Source organism: Kryptolebias marmoratus, linkage group LG3, assembly GCF_001649575.2.
Source record: "Kryptolebias marmoratus isolate JLee-2015 linkage group LG3, ASM164957v2, whole genome shotgun sequence".
NCBI lineage: Eukaryota > Metazoa > Chordata > Actinopteri > Cyprinodontiformes > Rivulidae > Kryptolebias > Kryptolebias marmoratus.
This window is the reverse complement of record NC_051432.1, coordinates 21,318,167-21,341,470: the sequence shown is the minus strand read 5'-3', so window position 1 is coordinate 21,341,470 and position 23,304 is coordinate 21,318,167. Positions and strand designations below refer to the sequence as shown.

Below are 23,304 nucleotides of genomic sequence, written 5' to 3'. Positions count from 1 at the left end.
AAACAGGTCCCGAAGCCCATTTGGTTCAAGAGCTTTTTGAAGACTGACTCACTGAAAAATAATCCAACACTCCCAGCAGAGGCCAACATTTAACCACAAAGGTACCTCTGAGAGCTTTGATGTAATGCAACAAATACAATAAAATATTATAATTTTTAAATGTATTTAATTGTAACAGTTTTTACAGAGATGAATAATGTATATTTTACAGTGAAGAACATGATTCAAGTAGTACACAAAAGTGATTCCATACTTACATAACACATAAGGGTCATTTCACCTTGTTCGTTTTTTTCAATAAACAGTTTTAAATGCACTCATTTATCCAAATATTCTTTACATTCAAATGATTCATAAAAACAAAATGAAAACAAAAAGAAAACAAAACAACAGAAATGATACTGCATGAAGAAGCTAAATCCGAACTGGAGTGTAAGAAATCAAATGTAAAGTTAAGAAACTACTGCATGCATTCTGCTAGTCGGAAGGAGCGTTTACGTTTTCATGTCTCCATTTTTAAAAAATTACAAACATTTTTATAAATATAAACACAAAATCAAAGAGACCTTCGGCATCAGGAACAGTTGGTGTCATCTTTAAGGAAAACTCATTTCACATTCATTTGGAAAAAAACATGGAAAAAAAATAATAATAATAAAAAAAGATTTAGGTAAAATGTGAATTTATGATCTTGTTAATACAGAAAAATAAGATCCTGTTGTCTAAAAGAAAAAAAAATGTCTGTATGTAAAATGAAAAAGCAGCACAAATGGAAATTAATATTTAATAATTTGATAGAACATTTTCAAGACCTTCGCAGGTTTGCTTATAGAATATAAAAAAAAAATCCTAAAAGATAAATTAAACAAGACAGAATATTCTGAAATAGTTTTTCCTGCAATTGGTTTGAGATTGTAGCGGAACAACAAACCATTTTAAAATCCGCACTTTTGGAAATTAAAATAACTGAGAGACATCTACACGGTCTTTTTAAAGTATTTAAAAATGGAAAAACAAGCTAATCAAGAGAAGCTGTTTTGTTTTAATGCATGTTGTTTATTTTTGATTAATCTTCTGAGTAGGTCAGGGCACCGAATGTCATCAGACAAACTAAACTCTTGGAGAAGTTTCATGAATACGAGGGAAGTTCGGACGCAACAGAAGATGCATCTGATGAAGACACAAATAAACATATCTGCTAATAATAACTGTCACTAATTTACCTTATTAAATTATTAAATTAGTGTCAATTAGTGTAACTGCACTAAAACGTACCCTTATTTTTATCAGCAGTTTGGAAACCCTTTCAAACTAATCAACAAAAGCATTTAAACATCTTCTTAAATGAGAGAAAACTGCAGAAAAGTAGTGTTTTTTAGTTACATATACTTTTATTGAATAATAAATAGTTCAGCAATCTTCAAAATTTTAACATTTTTCTTGTACTTTTTGAAAAAAAAAGAAAAAACCTACATGAGCACATTGTTTCACCATCCCATAAACAAATTACAGCCATGAAACAAAGTTTGCTTTGATAATACCAGCATACATGGATAGACATCTGTGTGAACCCGATTCCCGCCGTGCATGATCAGAATACATTTAGCTTTTTTAATTAAATGTCGATCCCGTTCATCAATAATTGGACTCATGGTCTTATACAAGTAAGACAAAATCAGTGTTAAATTGTTCCGTACATGAGCTGTTTTACATCAAAACATTGCCAAAGAAAACCATCGTTAACTGTTTACTGTTTCTTTTTTTTTTACATCTAATGTGAAGAAAACTTTTACAAAGTTAAACACGAAAAATGCAACAAAGAATGCTAATTGTTTGTCCTTCACTTGTTGTCCAAAAACCAAAATTCAGGTAGAGAAGCTCTTTCTAAAAAGGTGCATGTAAAGGCAGCTAGAACAAAGTCCTGTTCATGAGCTCATTACAGTATGTGAAATGTCCAGATATGATGGATGTGAGCAGATGTGATGAAAACCTTAGGAAATGTACCGCTATTTAGCATTTAATGCACTATATAATGAATGGGATAAATAATAGTTGTTTCTGCCAAATGTGTCCTTCAACATAAAACAGATCTCTGATATGAACAATTTCTGTCTGTTATCGCATTCTTACCTGGTTTAATTGAAAGTTTAGAACTCAGCTATCACAACGATGTGTTGCCTTGGCGTTTCCTGTTCTTTGAAGCAACAAAAACCTGTCCCAACCAAGTTTACATTCCTAACTTTGTTGCGTCCATGAGTGGCAGCAGTTCTCCGTCACGCAGTCCTTTGGTTAGAAGGAAGAAGTCTCATGCAGCATCTGCTTCCATCCTGAGTTGCATTCACTGTCCGTTCGGTTGTTTCAGCAGGTTTCAAACTCAGACATGGACTAAGGAAGTCTGCTCTCTGCTTGGCCTAACGTCTGTAATAAAAGTACAGGACTGTGTGCCTCCGTCAGAAAGTTGTGATGCAACAGCTTGAACCTGCAAAGTCGATATACATCACAGCTCCGGGTTAACCTACATCAACAACGTGTGTGTGTGTGTATGTGTACAGTACAGTATCTATTGTGAGCATGCGAGCCAGATAACAGGCAGTTTATTATTGCACTCTTACAGTAAATTTGAGCCGTCAGTCAGTCACGAGTCCCTCTCTTAGATGGTGACGGGACACACCAGAACTTTGTCCTCCAGCATGACGCTGATAACCAGGAAGACGAAGTAGAGCAAGAACATGAGGAAGCCCAGGAACTTGCTCATCTTCCACTTGCAAGCCGCGATGGATATAATGACGAAGAGGAGCATGAGGAAGAGGAGGACGATGGCACAGAACAGGCCGTTGCTGCTCACCTCCACAGCCTTGAAATCATGGATGATGTTGTAGATGAGCCATGGGAAGGGCAGACTGCAGAGAGAGGAGAAGAGTTAGTCGTTTGATAGATAGATAGATAGATAGATAGATAGATAGATAGATAGATAGATAGATAGATAGATAGATAGATAGATAGATAGATAGATAGATAGATAGATAGATAGATAGATAGATAGATAGATAGATAGATAGATAGATAGATAGATAGATAGATAGATAGATAGATGTTTGTTCACTGGAGGACTAACCCCACGGTGATATCGAAGATGTTGGAGCCCACTGAACTGGACACGGCCATGTCTCCGAGGCCTTTTCGTGCTACAATCACGCTGGTGATCAGGTCAGGGATGGAGGTGCCGGCTGCTAATATGGTCAACCCCATGATCTCCTCTGTGATCCAGAAAGTCTCCCCAACCTGCAAAGAAGCAAAAACGTGGCCAGGCATTAAAATAAGGAACGCAAAAAAGACCCGTCAGGGCTCAGAACGAACAAGGTGCGCCCCACGGTTTCATTCTTGGATCACTTTTGTTTACGATTCATCACAGTAAAATAAACAGCTGTCAGTCAGACTCCAAACCATGAGTGTGAGTGTGTTTGTCAGGCACCTGGTGAGCCCACCACACCATCAGGTAGGAGAAGAAAGCGATCCAACAGATGGACCCGAGGAACGTGATGGGAAAGAATCTTTCAGAGGTCTGAAAAAAAAAATAAACAGCAGCTTCTCAGTCCCACAATCAACTTATAGTTTCAGCCCAGATAAAAATCTCCCAATTACTCCCAGGATGCTTGGTCTTTGGTTCTAAAATCTCATATGTTTTAGATATTATCAAATCCTTCAAACATTCAAAATATTTTAAAATCAGCTCATTGAGCACTTGCTGCATTAAAAACTACCATTTAATGCTAAGTGCAGAATCAGACATTATTATCATTAGTTTTTGAACTATTTAGCCAACAGAATGCACAGTTCAAAAAAATTTAGATTTATCAAAGCAGAAACGTTTGCTCAATCCAATCAATGAGCCTGAAGAATGAAGGAGCCACATGATTATAGATTAAACTATTTTTATGACTTTCATTTTAGTCATTAATCACCAGTTTTCATTTTCTTCTTTTTCAGATTCTCGGAGCTCTTAATGTTTTGTTTTTTATATTAATTTGAAAAATTATAGTTGAACTCCTCAATTGAACAGTTTTCAATGATAATTTCCTCCTTACATGTACTTCTTCGAGAAAAAAAGAAAAAAACTCTTTCGACCAGTTGCGGGGCACTTGTGACTATTTCTTTGTAACAAACATTTTACAAGCATCATGCAAAAACATTGATGGCATCAGAGTTTAAATAAATATCTAAACTGATTGATTGATCTTTCACATTTAGCCTTTTCTTGATGTAATTGTGCTTTAGTCTAAAAAAAATGTTGCGTTTAAATCATAAAACTTGTGAATTCCTGCATCATGAATCATGTTGTTATTACATTTTACACGTTTCAGCTACAAATAGTTGCTTAATGTTAAGTCACAATATAATGTGTGTCGTTTCTAACACAAGTCTAAACCCCTAAAATGCAAAGCTGTGCTTAAATTCCATGTATTTACTTGTTTTTTTAGATATGAAAGGTTTTACACCATTAATGTTTATCCTAAAAGCAGCAGCAAAGCCAGTCTGTATTTAACACTATATTTAGAAACAGAATGAACTGTAGTATTTGAAACCAGTAACACACAGTAACTGTGTACAGGTGGAGTTTTATCTGCCAGGCTTCGTGTGTGTTCACCTCTCTCCTGACGTCAGGCAGCGTCAGCCACAGGGGGAGGACGATGGGCAGGATGACAAGGTAGGTGAGCTGTTTCCTGGGGGTGTCAGGCCAGGCCAGGCTCAGGGGCTGGTCTTCGCTCTCCTCTTCCTCGAACTCGCCCTCGCCCTCCTGAGAATGAGGGAATCACACGACGGTTTCTACCACACCTGTGCTGCCAACATTAGTCTGTTGGCTGACTCAGGTCAGAATGTCAAACCTTGTTGGACTTCCTTTGTCTTTTAGCTGTCAGCTAAATTTGCTTATGCCTGATTTGAAGTTTCTAGAGCTGCTTGATGAGAAGAAGAAGCGGTAAAACACCCACCTGGTCTCCACCTGCAACGCCATTCATCGGCGGCGTGACCTCCACTTCAACCTTCGTACTATTGGGGATGTTTTTCTCAACTTTAAAGGGGAAAAGAAGAAAAACAGTGAATGGGTTAGTTGAAAAAATGTTGAAAAATGAAATAAAATTGTTTATTGTTGCAACCTCATCAAAAGGAAGAGCCTGGTTAGTCAGTTGATTGATAAAATGCTAAGAAATGTTTGTTTAGTTTGCAGTAACATTTGTAAACTAGCTTTAAATCACTGAAATCACATAAATGCTGTTAATATTAAATTGGTATGTAGTCACGTTTGTTTTTAAAATGCTTTATAAAACTTTAAAATTTACATAAAATGACTGTAAAGTCACTTCTGGCAATTAAAAAACATCCTGCTTATCACAAAATTGAAGGAAAATATCCAATTTAAGTCTTTATGTATTGACCTATTGTGCACGGTTATTCAGTAATTTATGAACAATCCCACTTAAGTGATTTAACATTAAAGGTAAACGATTTATTCATTGATTTTGTGTGTAATTGTGTCTGTTATAAACAAATAAGATGGGCTGACAAGATACTGATAGGTCCTTTGACATGTCCTCGTCAGGTGAAACAGAAGTATCGTGTATTTCTGTTCTCAGTTTAATGTCAGGCCATGCTGCTCTTTAAGTGATACGGCCTTCCAGTTATGACACGATTGGTGGCGTTGTTCTGCTTTACTGATAAGCTTTGTTCAAATGAGCGCTCTGACAATCTGAAGTCAGGCAGATTCTGCTGCTCAGCTCCATCTCATCCCTGTGATGTTCTGTTCGGCGTTTCTCTGGTAACGAATTGTTGAGAATCAACAGCGTCCTGCCTCCCTTGTCTTTTTGGTCACTGTTACACACCTACACCGTTGGCACTGACTGCATCTTCTTTACATTTCTTCTTGACCATTTTGTGAAGGATCGACGCCTTCTCTTTGAAACGTCCTGCAACAGAAGATTTTATTCAGGCTATAAGGAGGCGTTTGAGATGCACCATTAAAATCAGGATGCAGGGGAGGACGGGAAGGACAGGAGAGGAGGGCAAATAAACGGTGAATTTATGTTCGGTTCTTAAACACGAGCAGATCAAACCGAGATAATGTGTGTGTGTGTGTGTGTGTGTGTGTGTGTGTGTGTCCTTGGTGTGTCGTACCTTCATTACTGAGGGGGTCCAGTGTGTGAATCATGAGCTGGAAGATGCTGTTTCTCATCAGAGAGTTGTGTAGAGAAGCACAGCTGCCTTCCCTCTGCAGCCTCGGCTTGGCCTTTGAAAAAAAACAAAAAAACAAAACAGAAATGTCAAAATATTAATTTACAGAACATTTAAAAAATGATTTAACAGCCTGCGTTTTGGTTCTCACTCATTAGCTGGCTTTCACTTAATAAAACCAATACATTGTTGTCAAATAATTGCTAAAATCTATCTGTTCAGTGCAGCAAAAAAACATTTGAAACTTGACAGCTACAGAGACGTCTATATTAGCCACAGAGACACACAAAATAAACTCACTGTCAGTTTGGTCTCATCATCTGCCGGTGTATTCACCTTTAGAAAAGATATAAAGAAAGAAAACATAAGAAATATTTTATGAGTTCATTATGAGGTCCTTTGTTTGTGCAGGCTGTGGAGAAGTTTCAAGTTTCTGTGTTTGTGTGTCAGCAGATTGGCTTGTGATGCTTCATTAATTAATTATTGCATCGTTAATAGAGGTTATGAAAGCATCGATCAGTGTAGGTCCTGAACATAAACAGGTCAACATGTGAGAAATTAACTGCATTCCAGATTTGTTTCAGATGTCTGGCTTTAAACTACCTGCTCCTCCAGAAAAGAACAAACAGATCATGAACTGCCTAAGCAACATGGTTGAATAAAAAGGTTAATATCTTTACAGTTTTACAATAAACTAAATGATTAAAGGTCAAAGAAACAGAGGAGAGAAGTGCAGATTTAAAAGAGTCACAAAAGCTGCTGCACAATAATTTTAGTCTGTTTATAAATGTCTCTTATTAATGTCTAAATTCTCCCTCAACAGTCCAAGAAGGTAAAGACAGCAATGATCAAGCAACAATACGAAGATTAAACATGAACAACGGGGAAGGACGTAAAAAGAATAACATTCAAAATGTTATTATGCATTATACACATTAATGTATTTGAAACCTACAATAAATTAAAAAAGAGATGAATTGAAAGGAAATATTGGCTAATATTGAGGCAAAAACAGCAAAGACGTTGTTTTAAACAGATGTTATCGACTGGCAAATGTAATCATGATATTATATGTATATATACATATTAAAGCTCTTAAACAGCTGAGTCGTTAAGGAACAGATAAAGAAAAAGGAAAAATGGCTGAAAATCACTGAAATGTCTAAAAGTAAAGTTTGTTGATAAAAGATTTGGTTGGATTTGCACATTTTTTCTCTTAGCAATGAATAACATCAGAACTCACCCAATGACTCTACAGCAGCATGTAACGTTCAAGGACACAAGTTTAAACTGGATTCCTGAATCTCTCATCCCTCCAGTAAATTCATGTAAAACTACCGACATCCATCAGCTGCTGGTACAATGATGAAGTTATACAAATGATGTTTTTTGTATAAGCCTACAGCTACAAAATGGCACAAGATGCACAAATAAAACAGTAATGCAAAAAGAAAGGAGTCCTATGTTAACTGTACTCAAAAATAAAGTGAAAACGTTTTTTGTGTTCAGATGATTCAGATTCCCAGATCTTGATGTTGTGTCCTCTGGACCAAAAACAAAATGGACCTTACTGACTTAGTGCTGCAGAAAAACAAAAACAACAACAAAGTAAAAACTGGTGTTTTTTTAAAGAATTAGGTTGGATTAGCCCTCTTACCAAAAGTAAACTTCATTTCTGTGATGGCAACTTTATCACAAAAAGCAATCCAATCCAATCCAGTTCTGGTCCTGGACTGCCACTATCCTGCAGGTTTTAGTTGTTTCTCTGCTTTGACACACCTGATTTCAATGAACGGGTGATTAACAGGCTTCTGTAGAACTTGACCCACAGGATGTTGGCCCTCCAGGACCAGGATTGGGAGCCGCTGTCTTAGAGCAACATACAGCACGTTGCCTTCAAGGCAAAGATGTTCTGGGAATATCCATGTGTTTTCCAACAGAACAATGTAAAACCATGCAAAAGCAAAAAGCTTCTCATGTTGCAAACTGAGCTGGCCCGCCTGCAGTTCTGATCTGCCCACAACATGGACTCTGTCCATGAGAGTGTATCAAGACATATTATGAACTGTGTGGATTTATACTGCCTGCAGCAAATTACAGGTCAAAATAAAAGTGTCTGTCACTGCATTGTTTGTGTTTGAATTGTTTCAGCTTTTTTTACTTTTTAAATTGAAGCCTTTTTTCCACAGCTGAACTGAAAGTTTCCAAGCTCAGCTCCAACACGATGACTGCGAACACACTGAAAGATTTCTGACTAGTCTGATCCTGAACTGGATGGACAGAAAAGATCAGAGTCACCAAACAGAAAAATCAACGCACGGTCTACTGCCTGAGAGGGGGGAGGTGTACAGTATGTGGGGCAAAGATTTTACAGTAAAAGCAGCTGATGGGTCAGAGTGTAACGCTCATGTTTTGTCATTTCACTCGCTCACACAGGTGCGCTCTGCAGATTAAACCCCCCTTTTTTATGTAATTTATTTTGTCACAGTTCTACAGGAACAAAACACCCTTTAAATCCAGTTTTTAAACCAATAGACTCCCTTAATGTTATAAATTGGGAGTTTAAAGGATGTCACCCAATCCTTAATAATAATAACTAAAATAAAAACCTAAAAATCATAATAATGATCAAAGCTACAGCCTCCTTTTAAGAGTGACCTGAAAACTGTTCCAACTTGTCTTTAAATGTTTGGAAATAAAAGTCTTTGAGGTAAACTTGGAGTTCATTCATGTAAGTTTTAAAACCAGCGCCTAAAAATGAAAATATGCTATATTATTATAGCGATTTAAACTTCCTTAACACCAATGAAAAACGACTGAACTCATCTTGTTTAGGAGACCAGATTTTGTAGATAATATTTATAGGCTTCATTTTGTCATAAAATTGGTGTTTTGGTAAAACATTGGAGTGGTTTTTTTTCTACAACCTTTTAATTTGAAGAAATCAGCATTTTTTTTTGTTTGTTTTATTAAGTTATGATATAAAAATGCTTGTTTCCCAAAACCTTGGAAAAAGGGATGTATGTTTTTATTACATGCCCAGATTATCTTAGATCAGTCAGCTCCCATTTTTACAGAAACAAGAAAACATGAGCAGAATAAAACCAACAGTGGCCTCATTTTAATTGCTTCCTGTTTGTTTCAGGACTGATTTGAACATTTTATTGTTGGTTTTTAAGGCTCGTAATGGTGTTGTTTTATCTTTATTTCATCATGTTTCATCTAGATCATGGAGGTCAAAATACCAGATGTTCCAAGACATAACCACTGAAGGGAAAGTGATTGCACCCTTGCTGTTGCTGTTTCTACTTTAAAGAATAATTTTAACTTTATATATAAGTTCTGCTAAGAAGCTAGACACTTTTGAGGCACTGCTGACCACTGATGTAGGGATCACAAGTGAAACCGTCAGAAATAAATGTGCAGATTTTATCTAAAGAAGACAAACATTTTGCTAAACTTATTTCTGGCTTTAAGACGGGCTGCTGCTCTGGTTCGGTGGGCTCAGCCCCCCACAGACAGGAGGCTTAAAAAAAAACTGCCAAAGGTAAAAGTGCTGACCTGGGGTCAGCAGATTTACACCAGACTTCCCACTCATCCCAATTACCATCATGCCACTGAGGTGCAATCAGATCAACTTTCGCTCTGTGTGCCTCTCTTTGTCCCCCCCCCACCTGACTGCCGAGCTGTCAGACTTATCCAGGATCAATCTGCGGGATCGCCACTTTTAGATTGCTGAGTTTCAGGCCTGCGTGTGAACGTCTGCAGAGACCCTCCTGGGTCACAAGCAACCCTGTCAGCAAATCATCTTCCCCACCGCATCAAACTCGCAGCTCAACCTGTTTTATCCAGTGCTTCTGGACTTTGATGAAATGTTCATTTCGAGACATTACAGTAGCTGCAGTTTGTTGCGGAAATACAAAAATCAAAATTCATTAACAGTTTTGATTCTGAATATTAAATACTTTTTATTTTTGAACTAGAATAATGAGAAATGAGAGGACATTCTTCTCCTAATTTATTAGTTTTCCTTCAATCAGGGACTTCAGGTAAGACTCTTTATGCTTTAACACAAACCAAAATCTTCATTTTATGTCTGCAAGAAGAAGCTGCCGCTCCGCAATGTGCTGGAGTGTGTTTGCTGTCGTCACCGCAGGTAAGCAGTTGATTAGGGGATCAGAGAGGATTGCTGACTTCACTGCCATCAGAGAGCAAACCTTCTCATCACCTTCTCATCCACACACACACACACACACACACACACACTGAAGACATCTCAATGCAAAGGTCTAAACCCTCCAGAAACAGCAACAGACTGGTGGAAATTGAAAACCAGAATCTAATATGTTTGACTGCCGAACATCGTACAGCCGTTTTCTCACTGTGGATCTGCTGATTCTTCCTCCCCCCGGGGAGCATCTGGCTATTATTAGAGGCTCTAATGGGATTGGAGAGAATTAACCTGGGGGATTATTCAGCAGCTACTGACACATGAGGGCAAGGCAGCTGGACATCAAGTGCCGGACGAAAGGAGGAGAAAAGCTGCTCTTGGAGCTGAAAGGAGACAGGTTGAAGAACAGATGATTCCATGAAAGGACGCAAATGTCAACCAGAGCTCTGATTCTAACAAAGGTTTATGGTTTTTTTTGTAAAGTAGAAATAAAAATATAAGCCATTAAGCGGGCAAAGGATTCTCAGTGACATCAGTTTTATTTATCTTGAAGTTATGATTCTTTTTACCCTTCAAAGCAAAACGATTGGATCTTCTGAAATGGGGTTCTGTGAAAAAGTTATAAATAATTAACATGTTCCCTGTTATAATAGCTCTTTAATGGACCTTGTTTTGGAAAGAGTTTAAATCTGACCAAAAAAAAAGCTAACGGCTAGTTCGAGCAGGGACAAGACCAACGTGGATCTACCGTCCTAAATTAGCTCCAGTCTCAAAAGCTGTGTTGCAATTCAAGCCATCGATTTTGCATTGCAATTTTAGAGTTCACTGAAAGCACAGAGAGTGGCAGCTAGCAGTAGCACTTCTGGTGTGGTCTGGGGCACTCCTAGCAGGAATATTAGAATATTTCTGCAGAAATAACCATGTAACCCAAACATCATTATGATATAAGGGTTTATAAAATTATAATAATTTAAAAAAAAACTCCAGCTTGGTCTTGGCCCAGACCTGCCAGTAGTTTATGAATCTAGTTAGAATTAAACGAAAGGAATAAATTCTTTGGAAACTTTCAACAAAACCCCACTTCAAAAAATCTGAACTGTCTCTTTAAGCTCAATAAAAGAGGGAAGTTTTGATTAGATACTCATCATTTGTCTAAAACCTGCTGCCACTGCAATAAAATAAGCAGGAAGAAACTGGAGGCGTATTTGTTGTTGTTTGGTTTTTCTGTCCAACACCTGCATCTTTTACTGTGTTTTAGCAGCTCATGAATGTCTGAAACTTTATCTCGGATCTTGATCATTGTTGGCTTAAAATTCAACTAACAAGAAACCGATTTTCTGCTAGACTTGAATAAACGCCTCGAGGGTTGATGGAAGATGTCGGATAACAGGAGAGCAGCTGAGCTCAGCCTCAAGTGTCAAATAATAGAATACAGAAACATAAAAACTCAAATAGTTTTGTATCTTTGCTTGAGATATGTTCAGAAAGCCATGGCTTTGCTTTTATTTTTTAGTGTGACTTTGTTTATAAATGTGTTACATAAAATCACAGCACATAATGCACATAATGAGCTCTCCAGGCTAATCTGCAGATTAAAATCTTCCCTCGTCCACACCTGGTTACATGAAGTGATTAGTTTAGTCATTGTGACAAGATCACGTCTTTAAGTTATCAACCTGTCTGCCTAACATAAATAAGGGAAAAGCAATAAGGAAAAAGAAATAGTCATTTATAATTTAAAGGTGAAAAGAGATGTTTTTAGGTTGAACCCATGCTTAGATTTTTGCTTTCAAAATTAAAAACAGCAGTAACTTTGTGGAGATTTTTAAAATGAGTTTATAATCCATGTTTGGATTTTAAAACCTTAGATGATCTTACATTATGTTTAGAATAAAGAACTAAAAGTTAGAAATGACACTTTTCTCTGTTAGCTTATTACGTCGTCTATTTTGTCAGGATCCAGACATGAGGGAAGGATGAAGGTTTCGCTCCTTTTTGTATCATCACTAATTTTTCACAAATTTGTTTTTCTCACATTACGACCTTTTCAGAAATTAGTAAGATGTGAAATCTTGATATCAGACTGATTACACTTTATTGTGAGACATTAGCCGTCAAAATGTTTAATAAAAAGAGGAAATTGGGACTATTTAAAAATCAAACACTTTTTTAAGTTTAAAAAAACTGCAAAGTTGTTGTCTTTATACATATAGGTTTCTCCAGCATTATAAAAATTAAAACTCTTTTCGAAGCAAATCTTAATGTTTTTATGCTCATGTTTATTTTATCACAAACTGTGAAGACTTTAACTGAGGTTAACTCAGATAACTTGTGATCTGAAATGCCTTTCTTCATTGTTTCCTCCATGCTCCTCCTTGTGTCATCCCCTGTTTGTTTATTTACAAATGTGTTTTTCTATTATTATAACCTTTTTTTAAAATTCAGGTAATATCTGTGATGCTGATGGATTGTTTTTTTTTTTTTCCTGTGCTGGGGTAAGACCCGAGGCAGAGGTCTGTGTGGTTTTTGGTTTAGCTGTTTGTTAGGAAGACTGTTCAAAATCTATGAAAAATAATAATAATAATGATGAAACTTGAGGGAGAGGTGTAGAATGGACAGAGAAAAAGAGAACTTGTCAGGAACATTTGTATCATATTTGTGATGGACAGCACTGAGCGTCGTAAAAGATGACCTTTGTAAAGTGTGCACCTTAAAAAACAGTTGTCTGTGTTCAAATTGTGTAAAATTCATCTAAGTAGTTTTTATGTCATTCTGCTGACAATGATCACACACAATATCTGAGACTTATCTCTTGATTTGTGTCTGATTGACGTCACATTAATATTTTACTTTGTAGAAAATGTTGTCTTCCCATTGTGAAAGTCAAGGTTTGTATATTTACATACATGTAAGACAAATCAACCTGTATTTCTTGAGAATTTGTGCTGTAAATTTCTCCAGAATCCTAATCCTCTTTAATGGAGGACACGGGCTGAGAACTGTTACATCACTCCTGTCCCGAGAGCCTAACTGGTCTGAACAAGGTCACTAAAATAAGGGACTGAAGATTAGCTCCTCATGAAGGGAGGCCAGGCGCTTCTGTTCGGCCTTGTTGAAAGTTGAAGTAAAGATCTATGGTCACTGAAAAATAAATAACAGATTTAAAGGTATAAGGCTGTCAGACAGACTCCCTCTCAGATTCCCAGAAAAGCAGCACCAACGTTCTTGGGATCAGTTGCCATCTCCTGGTTTTTCCTGTCATCAATTTAATCTGAATGTGAAAACTTTTTCAAAAAAATAGGGAAACTGGACAAATGGAGGACAAAACAAAAAGTGTAGAGCCTAAAACAACTCTCAACAGCAGCTGAAAATTACTTAAAAGTCGTGTTTTTAAGGAACAGAAATAAAAATCCAGTAAAGACCTGACTCAGCACCTAGGAAATACATCATTTACAACAAGTGTTTTCAGCTGATAAGTCTTTAGGAATCACCTTGTTGGTGATGAAATATTATTTTATGTGTCAAACTGTTTTGTTTTTGTGTAATAACTGTGTAGTCTCATAGAGTCAACCAAAGAAAACCACTGTTTTTTGGGGGGGGGTTTTGTTAGTTTTGTTTTTTTGAATTTAGTAGCTTTTTGATGCCAGAAAGATCAGTGTGAAGTGGCTTAACAATGAAATAAAATAAATCAAGACAAAATAAGAAAGAAAACTCTTAAAATGATCAGAAAGAGGATTGAAAATAAATGAAAAAAGAAGCACACAAAGTCCAAAGAGAAACCTGAAGAACTACTGATTTAGACCAAAAGCTGATGAGAGTCTGTCTCCTTGGAAGCAAAGTATAAAATCGTGAGGTATGACTCAAGACTTTCGCACAGAGTTGTACATATGTGCATCTAAAAAGTGCTACTGTGTAAACCCACATTAGAAAGTTTTGCATTGGTAATTATAAATCTGTCTTTTGCAATAATTGATATGCGTGGAAGAAAAACAAAAAAAGAAAGATATAAAAGTTCTAAAGCGTATTAGTTTAAATGCACTTTTAAAAAATAAAATACTACATCATGGATGAAGACTAAAGCAAGATTAAAAAAGAAAAAGAAAAGAAAAAAAGAAAAGACAGCATTAAGAAAAAATCTTGTTCATCTGTGGAGTGAGATAGATTAATGAGTGGAAGGTGTTAGATGAATAATTGTCATGGATGGATGGATGGATGGATGGATGGATGGATGGATGGATGGATGGATGCGTCACACTGACCTTTGGCATAGCCTCCAGGTGCTCCACCTGGTTGCTCCCCAGCAGGGTCTTGATGATCATCTCCACTTTAGCGTTGTGCTTCATGAATGTCACATAGCAGGTGTAGCACATCAGCAGGCCGAAACTTTCCGACACTGTGATCTGATTATCCAGAAAGAAGTAGATGAGCATGAGCAAGCCGATGATGTAAAAAGTCACGTCCCTGAACAGGGGCCACCAGGTGAGGTGCAGCACCTCTTTGGAGAACAGGGCGCACATCCCGATCACAAACAGGATGTTGAACACGGCAGAGCCCACAATGGTACCAATGCCTACATTACTGTGGGAGATGAAGACCCCTATGACGGAGGTGAACAGCTCTGGGGCTGATCCACCTGCTGCCATGAAGGTGGCTCCTGCGACATCATCCGAGATCTCCAGCTTCTCTATGATGACGGTGAGCGCAGGGACAAAAAACTCATCACAAACAATGGCCAAGGCTATGAACATGTACAACATTCCAAACATATGAAGAGTCACGTAGCCCTGACGTCTGTCCTCCACGCTGAAGTAGTCTGTTGGGTAGTCTCCTTTATTCATTTCTGTGTGAGACTTCATGGCCACAGGTGTGTCCTCTGGAGCTGCTGAGAGGTTCTGGTACTGCAGGAGAGTCCTTTGGGGCACTGCCGCATCGGCTGATCCCTCAGCAGACGACTCCAGCTCAGAGGCCACTGCTGTGACCAGAGACAAGGCACTGAGTGAACAAACTGTGCAGACAGCCACTACGCTGACGATGAAGCCGAAGATCCGTCCGGGCCGCAGCTTTCTCTTGAAGCCCTGGTAGTGGAACCGGGTTTTACTGCTGTGGAGATCCAGCAAAGGATCAGAGCAGGAGAAAGCTATCATATCTTGACTTGTTATGGGTAGGATGTAATCCATGGTGCCTGGTGCAGGTTATCAAGCAGAGACGATGTGTCCGGAATCCCCCCGCTTCCCCTCCAAAGGTGGGTTGGTGGTGCTGGTGACTACAAGTCGGGGATTTGACAGGCAGCAGCGGTTCACCAGTTGGTTTGCATGCTGCTCCCAGGTCTAAACACCATGGAGGCCCTTTAATCTAATTCCAGGATCTAAGACCTTCAGAGGTTTCCTCATATTACTCACTGCAAAACAGAAAAGAGGACATGAACGTGTTAATGTCAAAGTCCATTTTTAACCCGCTACATGCTTCTTGAATGTTTGCTTCAGTGTAGGTCCATCAGTAATGGATGGATCAGAAGAAAACACTCTGGTAGGTTCAGTTCTTCAATAAATATTGATCTAACTTTGGATAATTCAAGATTTTTACTGATAACACTTAACTTTGTCTTCAATGACATTCTATAAAATAATTCAAAAAGTTAGAAAAAAAATTATGCAGCTCACCCAAATTCTTTCTAAACAATTTTACTAAGCAACACAAAAACAAGATTGACTGCAAATAAAAACTTCCAAACAGAAACTTCTTGATTTTATTTTTTTTAAATGTCTTCATATTCTGAACTTGGTGCTAGCAACACATTAAATAAATGTACCACAAATGTTGTTTGACAAAAAAAACATCTTTGTAGTCCTTAAGAAGATGTCTTTGAGAAGTAAAATTTGGGAGGAGTTCATTCAAATTTAAGTCTTCTCAATCTTTGTCACAAAACTGATAATCTGAGTTTATGGTCCTACTAAGAGTCATGGAACCTGACATAAACAAAGCAGGGCTGAAGATCTGCTGTATTACATGTGATGCATGATCCTATTAAGGGTTCATGCAACACATGGCTTCTGAACTCCTCTTTAGGTCTGAAAGTGTTGAAAACAACCACACTCATGTTCTGAAAAAACAGGAATGCTTCTAAAATAATCAACATTTTGTTTCCTGTTAATAGCACCCAGTGAAAAGAGCAATCATTTGTTCCAGTTTGGATGTGCTTCTGTGCAGAAGACAGAGCCTTGCACATCTGTGAACACACCGTTATTTCTGAGTGACAGATTCAAGTTCTGGGGCATCAGATGAAGTTGTTTTTTTTTTGTTTTTTTTTACTGCAGTTGAATTAAATAAAATCCCATTCTGAACATGTGACAGCAGCAGGGATCTCAAATAAAAGCGTCTGTGTTTTTGACTGTACAGTTTGCAATCTGGATTTGTCACTCTATAAATAGTCAAACATTTGCTGCATAAGGATACAAAAAATAACAAAACTGAACTGTTAAACAGCAGCAGTTTTTCAGTTTTTAATAGGATAATCATAAATATTACACTTGTTCTTCTGATTATCAGTTTATTTGTTTGTGTTGCTTATTTCCAATTTAAAATGAACATAGTTAAACAAAACCTTTTGCATTTTGCAGTTATTTATTAAATGTTTGCTTCAGATGATTTGCAAGTAATCCCCCTCTAGTTTAATTTAAATTTTACTCTGGAAATTTAGGAAATGACTTGTTACTTATGCTCAAGTCAAACCTTTATTTAAAGGTCGTTATATCATGTAGGCTTTGTATTTTTTTCTAGGCAACAAAAATCTTAATAAGTTGAAATCTTAGAAACAAATATTTACAAAATTCAACATGAGAAAGAATAAGTGAACTGCAAATTCTGAATATAAATTCATAAATGCAAACTTTTGCAAACCTTAATTGTGACTGAAACATTTTTGAAATTTGCTTAAAGTCTCTTAGGTTATTTTACAACACTAAAAATATAAAAACTTGGTGATGTAATAATCCCATTTTATTGTTGGATTACAAATAAAAAATAAATAAGTGTATAAAATAAATGCAAATGGAGAATTTTCTGGTGGATATTTTTGTGATGAAGTAAAAATAAAGATATTAAAACTTCAGTTTTGTTAAAGTGGCCAAGCTTTGTTCTGCCGAGGACCTTCAGAGGGAGCTCTCCTTTAACTGGAGCTGGGACATTAGGGAAAGCTCATTAAGACACAGTTTAATCCCTGAGAAGATATACTTAGATTAGCCTGAGGCCCTGCTTGCTGCTGCCACAAAGTCAAAAAGCAGGCTGACAAAAGTTAGAACAAATTAAAGCTGGTGCATCAGTTATTTTAACCTAAAGAAGCAACATTTTAAAAATACTGACAACTTTATATCTGAGATTCTTTCCATTCTGCCTGGTTTTAAGGTGCTGTGAGACATTACTGTCAGCAATTAAAAATACAGTTTTAAAGGGTTTAAAATCTCTGAACTCTGATTTTAAAGCAGCTTTTAATGAGTCTGATAGAACTCAGGAAACTAGAAATAAAGTCGAACTACAGGAGTACTTTTGTTCTCATACCACTCTTGGATATTTCGTCTTCTGCAGGAAACCAACCAACAGGTAGTAGTCGGTCTGATCCAGAGTTTCTGGGGAAATATTCCTGTAAAATGACTCCCAAAGCAGTACAATCCCAAGTGCCTAATGTTCGATCTGAAGGTCCCAGCAGTTAATCCTCAATGGGATTTTCATGTGTGAGCAGAGGTGGAGCTCTGCGACATGAGCTCGGGGAGAGAGAGAGACACTCCCTCTATCACTGTTTCCCTTTTTTATCGCTGCCTTCTTCAGTGTCCTCACTGTCTTCTCTGTCCCCCCTCCAAAAAATGATGACCTACACACACTGCATAGAACTGTCCTATTATGATTCCCACCGTTACAAGCGCCGTCGATTTTTCTTTCCAGTTTCAAGAGAAATGGATGGTAATTTTGCGTACCCTGGTATTATATGTCTGAGTAAAATATATTTACAGGATGTCAACACTCAAAAAGAAGAGAATAAATGTAAAAAATGTAGAAATTTATCTTTTAAATTAAATTAGCTTTCCTTCAAAGAATGCCCATCATTTTCAGCATTAAATGCCAACGCCTTAGACAAAGACTTTGGGTGATCTGTATGTGCTTGGAGGATGTGATGGAGGTGACTTTCAGCGACGACCAGACCAAATTTTAGCTCAATATTTGTAAAACTGGCTGAGTTATAGACATCTTTGAGTTTGCTATGATCAAATTACTATGGCAGCCATCTTGAGTTGGGCTGACTCCAAAAGTTAATCAGCTGCAGATGTACATCCAGTCATTAGTTTCTGAGAATTATTTTGCTAACAGACAAACAGTATTGACTCTAACAGTTAATGACAATGCTCTTAACAAAGATCTTGCACAATTTGTTAGTTTTCAAAGTACATGTTGTGGATGACTCTCAGCTACCATCACTCCAAATCTTAGCTCATAATGTGTAAAATTAGTTAGAGACAATTGTTTGGTTGTTTATGTTATTCTCCAGATCACCATCAAAATGTAACCAATTGTTTCTTGTGACAACCCCAGCATTTCCTGGAAATTTCCTCAAAATCTGTTTGGTAGTTTTTTTAAGCGATCTTGCAAACAGACAAACAAGCCAACAAGCCGACCAACACAACCGAAAACATCCCCTCCTTGGCGGAGGTCATTACACGATTGCTCTCCGTTCTGCATACCGCCACCGAAGCTGGTGACTGTTTGCGCTACATGTTTTAGTTATAAATAAGAAGCTGCTGGAGGTGAGATCATCCTGCCGTCTGTCTTTATTTCCCACTCATCTATAATTAGCTCTGGGTGCAGCACCTGCTCTCTGCAAGCGATACAGACACGTGTCGAGCAGAGCTTCAAACTCACAACTACACCAAAGTAGGCCTAATGGACAAAAAAAAAATACCCTCCTGGTATATTTAGCCGAAACAAATGCTAATAATACTATAAAATTATTTTTAGAACATTAAGTTCACATTGATTTGTTCATATTTAATTCATAAATGCTGCACATGCAAGAAAACTGAGGACAAGTCTTAATTCATATCATTAAGAAGCTGGAAAGCTTTTTTACCATTAATAATCATCTGAATCTTTGCAGGATGACTGATTCCTGACTGGAAATAATAAATGCAACAAACGTCTCTCATGCAGGCTCAAAGGTTCTTACAAAATCTTCAAGAATGCAGAAATGTTTTATCAGTTTTTTGTTGTTGTTTTTTGTGTGTGTGCATCTTTTGATGTAATCTTTTCTTTCTGGATTTTTTATTGTCTTATTTTGTTTTATAATCAGTGACTGTCTCAGAAGTGTGAAGTCTGCAGATGTTGTGAAGACTTTTTATTTTTTCAAGCTGATTTTGTGACCTCAAGAAGTAAAAATGTGAGCAGAAATGATGTGTCCTCCTTCTTTTTAAATTGTTTTTTTTTTGCTGTTTAGGTTTGTTACTACTACTGCTACTACTACATACTAACAGCCCACAAACATTGCTGGAAGTAAACCTAACTAGACTTGCTTTTAATTTTTAAATTCTCACTGCTCTGATCCAAACATCAGTGGCATCAAAAGTAAAATCAAATGTGTTTTTTTTCCTGCTCTTGTTGTTTCGTATCCAACCTAAAAACTCTAAAATCTTGATTATTTTATAAATGTGTGATGTAACTTTCTAACCACAGATTACTTTTAGAAGACAGATAAGTTTTTGGATTTGATTAGCACTGAGATCATTCACATCAGATGTTTTCTTTATTTTTCCTTCACTGTAAAACACTGAAGCAAAGGCATGTCCCGAGGAGACACTGGGTTGGTTGTGGACAGAGAGGGTTGAGTCATGAATCAGGGTTGTAATCTGCTATATTAAGCTCCAAGTAATGTCTTAAAAGGGCTAAACTAGTTACACAATCAACCAAGTTAACCTAAACCTCATTCTGGTTATGACTGAAAGCATCTCAGGCAGATCTTAAAAGACTGAGATGTAGAAGAAACCCCATTAGATATTTGATCATTGTTTTCATTTATGCTCACAAAGCATTTTTGTAGCAATAAATAAGATCAAGTACTGCTGAAATTACAGTCAAGTACACATGAGCCCTTAGTAGAGCAATGAGATGAGATTGGATTCATTCAGCCCCCTGGCTGATACATTTCTTTAAATGATCTGATGGAGTCCTTTGGTAGGAAGAAAGTCCGAGAGAACGATGTTCCTTTTTCAAGCTGGGATCAGCGGCAGCTTACAGGCTAAAGCTCCTGCTTGAAATACCTGCTAAGCTATTTGGGGAAAGGGAGGGACCTTATTTCTGCGAGAAGGAATAGTTCAGGTAATTGGAGAGATCAATATAATGAGTCTTTATCTGCTCTCAAAAGAACTAACTGTTCAGTAAGCTCAACCCTGTCTTTTACTATTACTTTGCCTGCCAAGAACCTTCAGTAACTATCTGGGCGTTGAGCACAGAACAGTGCGATCGTTTGCATTTGACAGGGATCCATGTCCACATCTAATTAGTTCTGCCTTCTGAACTTTGTAATTAAATGTTTTACATCATAACTAAAGGTGGGGTCTCCTCTCTGTCAGATCTGACCTCTGGGGTGCCTCGGGGGTCTATCCTTGAACCTGTTTTACCTTCTTTATATCTGCTCCCTCTGCGTCACTTGATCTGGATATTTGTTGTTTTATGGCAGACATTAAAAAAAATGGCGGAACAATTAGAAAATATTAAGTTTTTGATGTAAAGGTATTTAATTTTTTTTAACACATTTGCTTTTCCTCATTGTTCCCAGTGAAAGCTTCAACATGAAGATGAAAAAACATGCAGACTGTAAAATGAACAAACTTAATAAACTAAACTCCGTTCTCTGTCGTGTCACAACGCTTTCTTCATCTCTCTGTATGTAGAGTGGCGAGGTAGTGTCTCCTCTCAGAGAACCTGGAATGCAATGTTACCAACCTACCTTAAGAAAAAAAATATATATACTGTTAAAATCCCATTGAAGGTGGGTTCTGTGTTTGTCTGTCTGTCAAAATGTCTCATGAAGCAGTGAACAGATTTTAAAGAAACTCATCATCACTGGTTGGACATGTACAAGTAATTAGCTTTTGGAGTAAGTTTGATTCAAGATGGCTGCCACAGCTGTTTCAAAGAGAAACACAAAAATTACTATAACTGTCAGACTTGCAGATATTGAGCCAATGTTTGGTGTGGTAGCAAGCTGAGAGTCGTCACATCATAGAGGATCTCTGGTTAAAACTTTGTTAATTTGCATTTATTCAGAAAATGCTAGTTTTTATTTATCTATTTACTGCCACATCACGCTGCGACAGCATGAAACAAAAGATTTAAGACAACGCCAGGTTCTTAATGAGAAAACTCTGACCCTTGTAATCAGAGAGAGGGATTATTTCTGGTCAAAGAGCAAACAAGGAGTCTAAAAAACCTGCCATTTTTATACTTTTTCTCTCTTTCGGTGGCAGTGAAAAAGTCATTGTGCTTCAGTGGATCAGCTGATAGGTGATGATTATGGTTGATGTATTTTCAGAAGAGAAACTAGAACGCACAGATAAGTTTTAAAAGCGTTGATAAGCTCATACAATGTCAATCAATAAAATCTCTGAAGAATACGTTGCATAAATATTAATTTCTTGACTTTAAAATAAATCACACAAGTGGATTTTAACAACATGAGACAGAAATCTAATGTCTCATTGGTTTAAATTCTCAAATGCAGATTTTTGTGCTCATCAAGTTAAACTCATCAAGTTAAACCCTTGCTCAGGCCGTCGTGGTGAGCTTGTTCTCGTTAAGCGCTTGGATTTGGATTCATGCCTGTATCTGAATGCCCTCTGTGTCCTGCATGTGCGCTGAGACGAACTGAACACTTGCTCCATCACCAGGCCTGAAGGGAACTAAAGTAACATGACAAGTGGTTTGCAAAGAAGAGAGCATAAACATAATCACGGCTGCGTCACTGCGGTGTGTGTTCAGGACACCGAGCATTAGCGGCCATATTCAGCGCTGCCGGTTGTGCCTTCTGTAGAGCAACCACTGGAGGGAAGCAAAATAAACATTTTGTACAAGAAGTTAGAAATGAAATGCCAGAAAGACTGATTTGTATTTGTAGATCTAAAGCTTAACACAAACTCCAATTTAAAGGAGGCTGTTGTTTTCTCTAAAATCTAATTTGAACAATTTGAACTAAAGTAAAACTGACACAAGTGTAAAGGAAATGGATTTTAGTGTCAGATTAATTAGAAAATATATAAAAATATAAATAAAAGGTCCTGATATGTGCCGACAGTCTTACATTCAAATACAGCCTTAATGCTAGAGCTGGAACACTGAAATGAAATGTTAAATAATAATACTTCACAGACTTTACAAAGCTAACCACAGTTTAATGGCAGGAACCAGCTCCTGACTTCAGCCTGTGTCCCTGAGCAGAGCAGGTGTCAGGACAACAGCCACAGAGTTGAGTCTGGAAGCTTAAAACACAAGTCAAAATCTAAACGTGAGAAAACCTTTTTTTTAATATGGGAACCAGACTGTGCTATCTTCAAGGCTGAGACAGAAATGAGCGTTCTCCGTGGCGCGGATCCTATCCTTTGCCAAGCTTGAATAAATTCCGCTCTGACAGTTAAAGCTGTCGGGCTCTGAACTTTGCACAGTGAGAGACTTTCCCAGGCTCATGAAGATGTAGGAACACGTGTGTTATTTCCTATTTAACACTGAACCATTCTGTAACAGACTGATAATTCACTGATGGAGATGGGCTGTGTGTGGTTAGCCATAACAAATCTTAGCTGGGAAAGACTAAAGCTTTGACTGATGCTGCTTTTAATCCCAACACAGTCTTAGTTATAGAAACATGAACATAA

At 37.4% G+C, this 23,304-nt stretch overlaps 1 protein-coding gene across 3 annotated transcripts; it reads right to left on the bottom strand.

Annotated features, from left to right (window-relative positions):
* Positions 1 to 149: 149 nt before the first annotated feature.
* On the bottom strand, positions 150 to 18,098 carry slc24a2 (solute carrier family 24 member 2). Of its 3 annotated transcripts, XM_017425568.3 has the most exons (11): positions 17,951 to 18,098; positions 14,656 to 15,794; positions 6,526 to 6,561; positions 6,169 to 6,280; positions 5,877 to 5,960; positions 4,989 to 5,068; positions 4,646 to 4,795; positions 3,473 to 3,562; positions 3,116 to 3,282; positions 2,613 to 2,900; positions 150 to 2,479 (listed from the first exon to the last, which is right to left on the bottom strand). In XM_017425568.3, the coding sequence occupies exons 2-10, from the start codon at positions 15,571 to 15,573 to the stop codon at positions 2,651 to 2,653; spliced, it is 1,887 nt and encodes a 628-aa protein (XP_017281057.1). In that variant the 5' UTR covers positions 15,574 to 15,794; positions 17,951 to 18,098; the 3' UTR covers positions 150 to 2,479; positions 2,613 to 2,650. The 3 variants fall into 3 exon arrangements, with proteins under 3 accessions (XP_017281057.1, XP_017281056.1, XP_024863687.1); XM_017425567.3 differs by having other exon boundaries at positions 150 to 2,900; XM_025007919.2 differs by lacking the exon at positions 5,877 to 5,960 and having other exon boundaries at positions 150 to 2,900.
* Between the last annotated feature and the right edge of the window lie 5,206 nt (positions 18,099 to 23,304).

Coding starts and splice junctions, on each gene's coding strand:
- slc24a2 (XM_017425567.3), bottom strand. CDS start 15,573: ATGGATTACATCCTACCCATAACAAGTCAAGATATGATAGCTTTCTCC. Junction 5,961..6,168: donor GGACCCCCTCAGTAATGAAG/GTACGACACACC, acceptor CTTCTGTTGCAG/GACGTTTCAAAGAGAAGGCG. Junction 3,563..4,645: donor TGCCTGACGTCAGGAGAGAG/GTGAACACACAC, acceptor TTTTTTTTTCAG/ACCTCTGAAAGATTCTTTCC.